This window comes from Phaseolus vulgaris, chromosome 4, assembly GCF_000499845.2.
Source record: "Phaseolus vulgaris cultivar G19833 chromosome 4, P. vulgaris v2.0, whole genome shotgun sequence".
In the NCBI taxonomy this organism is placed as follows: Eukaryota; Viridiplantae; Streptophyta; class Magnoliopsida; order Fabales; family Fabaceae; genus Phaseolus; species Phaseolus vulgaris.
Window position 1 is genome coordinate 19,538,531 of NC_023756.2, and position 3,769 is coordinate 19,542,299.

The 3,769-nt window shown below is 35.5% G+C and overlaps 1 protein-coding gene across 1 annotated transcript; it reads left to right on the top strand.

Moving 5' to 3' along the window:
• The first annotated feature begins 2,635 nt into the window (after positions 1-2,635).
• Positions 2,636-3,259, top strand: LOC137838429 (uncharacterized). Its single transcript, XM_068647676.1, has 2 exons — positions 2,636-2,729; positions 2,775-3,259. The coding sequence occupies exons 1-2, from the start codon at positions 2,636-2,638 to the stop codon at positions 3,257-3,259; spliced, it is 579 nt and encodes a 192-aa protein (XP_068503777.1).
• Positions 3,260-3,769: the final 510 nt, after the last annotated feature.

Here is a 3,769-nt window from a genome sequence, read left to right on the forward strand (position 1 = left end):
AACTTTATTTTGGAGTTTCAGAACGACAGCCATCCTCCTCCTCCAAGAAGGAAACTCAAATGAAGACTAAGTTACGTGAAGAAATAATGGAGGAGATGAGAAAGGAGACTGATTTGATGTGGCTGGAGATGAAAAAGGAGAATGATCGAATGCGACAAGAGTTTCTATCGCAACAAGTTTGTGCTGAGCTGATTGAACCCCTTGTTAGTCCCACTCCCAAGAGCACAGAGGGGAGTTGTGCGGCTCCTCCAACATCAGGGGATGATATCAATGGACAGACAGAGGATTGTGAGCTCCTGGTAGTGGGCGGCAAACTTCCTCGGGTGGTGGCACTTGGAAAAGTCTGTAAAAACGCCACCACCTTACATAACGTTCCTCTCTCCCCTGATGTGGCGCAGGTAACAGTTGAAAAAGTACGATTTCCTGATGCTCGTGTTCCACTACCTTCAGATGAGGTAACCACTGTGGCCGATGCATTTCAGACATTCGTTGCCTGGCCAGAGAGCTCATTCGATCTATACCCGAACCTCATGTAATAATTTCGTTTCATTATATTATTTTTTATTTATATTTATATATTACATATAATTTAATACAAATGTTGTTTATCTTGTAGAAACCTTTTCAGTCACCAAGTCCGGAAAAGAAGCGTGAGGTTCCAGTTGACGATCCTATAGCTTCCCTACGTCTCATTGCTAGTCAGATTGGCAATGATCTTTTTCCAGTTCTGTGGGATAATACATTTTTTCAAATAAACACTGAACTGCCACTGATGATTTACAACACAGATTTATCATAATTTATATATGGGAAACCAGAGCTCAATATAAGTATAATTCAATTTTTTATGATGTAAGTATCTTTACCTATTATTCAATTTACTTTATGTTAAATTATTATTGATTATGCTTTAACTAAAAACTTGTAGGTTTTTGCATAGAGTCTGTATCACTGAGGGGAAGGAAAATATGTATGGATTCTTAGACCCTGCATATACTAATCTCGTTGGACCAAACTCAACTGAGACTCAAGCATACATCACTAACACCCTGGAAAAAGAGGGAAAACAAATTTATTTATGCCCTTATATTAATGAGTAAGTTTAATTATATGTCATCAATTATTATTATTTCATGTTTTAAATATTTACTAGCTCTTTTCATTGATCATATAGGCATCATTGGCAGTTACTTGTCTTATCAATGGTTGATAAGACTGCTGTGTGGTTCTGTTCCCTACACAAGAAGATTCCCACAAAATTTAAGGATATCATTGATACGTAAGTATAGTATAAACTTAACTTTAAATATGTTACTAATTAACCATCTACTAACGAGGTTTTTTGTATTAACCAGTTCATGGCGTGGATATAACATCCTAAAAGGTCGATCCGATTTAAATAATTTGAACTACATAAGAGTAAAGGTTTGTATTTTTTTTCTTTCTCTATTATCATTGTTTATCAATATACTGACATATTACTTTTGATTGAATTATAGTGTAATAAACAACCAGGAAGCTATGAGTTTGGCTATTACATTATGCAATGGATGATTACCATTATAAGACTAGGTGTTAAAACTGGTTGGAAAGAGGTACTAAATATGTTAAATCATTTTTATAATTCTTGAACATATATATATCTAAATACTAATTTATGTCAACTTTGCAATGCAGTTATTCACAGAAGAAACACCAATGAATGAGGAAGGCATTTCATATGTTAGAGATTCTTGGTCCACATATTTCATTAATTTTTATAACTCTAGCATAGGTAAACAATAGTGGTTTTATTATATGTAATTTGATCACTTGTAAATGTACATTTTGATGATTTCAATTGATTACTATATTTCTATATTTGTCTGGCTGGGTTTGATCATTATGCAGGTTATTAAAATATATGGTTTATGCACAAAACAAACTGCACTTTAAAAAAAAAAAACTATTTACAAATGCGGTCATTTACCAAGACCGCATTTGTAAATGCGAATTCACTATTTACAAATGCGGTCTTGGTAAATGACCGCATTTGTAAATAGTGATTTATGAATGCGGTTTTTACCAAGACCGCATTCATAAATCCTAAACCCCAAACCCACATCCCTCATTCAGAATAATATACAAATGCGGTTACTTAAAATAACCGCATTTGTAAATGTGATTTATGAATGCGGTCCTATGACCGCATTTGTAAATGCCAGATTTACGAATGCGTGCTGATCAAATGCGGTTCTATGACCGCATTTGTAAATTTAAAATAGCCGCATTTGTTTTACATTTCTGCACTAGTGAGTCTAGCTTTAAGGCTTAGCTAAAAGTGCCTAATAGGATGTTTAACAACGTTGTTTTCTTGAAATCTTGTCTGTGCTTGAGTCAAAGTAGATATTATGAATAAAAATGAAAATATTAAGAATGAAAAGAATCTTGATAGAGTGGTGAGGGTGCACACTCATGACTAGATCAAGATTATTTTCTATCTTAATTCTAAGTAGCAAGAATACATTTTAGAGATAAGTTTTGATTGGGTTTTTTTACGTGTTTCGTATGATTATTTCTTTGAAGTTTATTTGTCTTAAAGAAGTAGTTGGAAATTTTTAGTAATTTCTAATCCAATTATTTATGTGCTTAGAAGATGGCACGTAGACCACCTACTCCTCCTCCACCAGTAGATATGCCCAACTTAGCTCGGGCAATAGAGATTATGGCAACAACCTTGCAACAACAAAGTGTTATTATGGCACAACAACATCAGCCTGCCCTTCATTAATTAGAAACTACTAGATTAGCAGCTGAAGCATCTCGGCTTCATCAACAACCCCATACTTTTAGTCTGGAGGATTTTCTGAGGCACAATCCACCCAAATTTAATGGCAAGGTAAATCCAGATGGAGCAGACCAGTGGGTGAGAGACATAGAAAGAATCTTTGAAGCTACTCAATGTCCTGAAGAGAGAAAGTTATTTTATGCCATTTATGTACTAACTGAAGAAGCTGAATTCTGGTGGATAGGCATGAAGCAAATGATGGAAGACAAAGGAGAAGATGCCACTTGGGAGAACTTCAAAGTAAGATTCCTGGATGAGTATTTTCCTGATAGTGTCAGGTATGCAAAAGAAATCGAATTCATGCAGTTGGAACAAGGAAATCTTTCAGTCACTGAGTATGCTACTAGGTTCAAACACCTAGCTAGATTCTACACCCAGACCATGATTGAGGATTGGAGATGTAGAAAATTTGAGTTTGGATTGAAGCAATAACTTAAAGAAGTGGTGATTCTTATGTCCAGTAGAGATTTTCCTGCTCTAGTGGAGAAAGCAAAAGTAGTGGAGAGTTTGAAAATTAGTAGCAGACTTGCTGAGCCTCAAGTGGGAGGACCTTCTAAAAGCATGCCTAAATATGAAGATAGAAAGAAACCTTATTTCATACCTCAATCTTATAACAACGAAAGACCCAGTTCTCAATCACCACCTAGTTTGAAATGTTTTAGATGCAGTGGGCCACATGTTGTTAGATTTTTCCCTCATTCAGTGTCAAATGTGACATGTGATAGATGTCACAAGTATGGTCATGCAACAAAAGACTGTCGTGTCCAATTGGGAGCTCCAAATTCTGGCGGAGTGCAACAAGTACAACAAAATAGTAATAAAAAACCCAGAGCTGCTGGTAGACTTTTTGCCATTAGTGGAGCTAAAGCTTCACAGTTTGATAGCCTTGTTAGAGGTATTTGTTTTATCCTTGGAACACATTTATCTGTATTGTTTGATTCT

Coding starts and splice junctions, on each gene's coding strand:
- LOC137838429 (XM_068647676.1), top strand. CDS start 2,636: ATGGCACGTAGACCACCTACTCCTCCTCCACCAGTAGATATGCCCAAC. Junction 2,730..2,774: donor AACAACCTTGCAACAACAAA/GTGTTATTATGG, acceptor TTCATTAATTAG/AAACTACTAGATTAGCAGCT.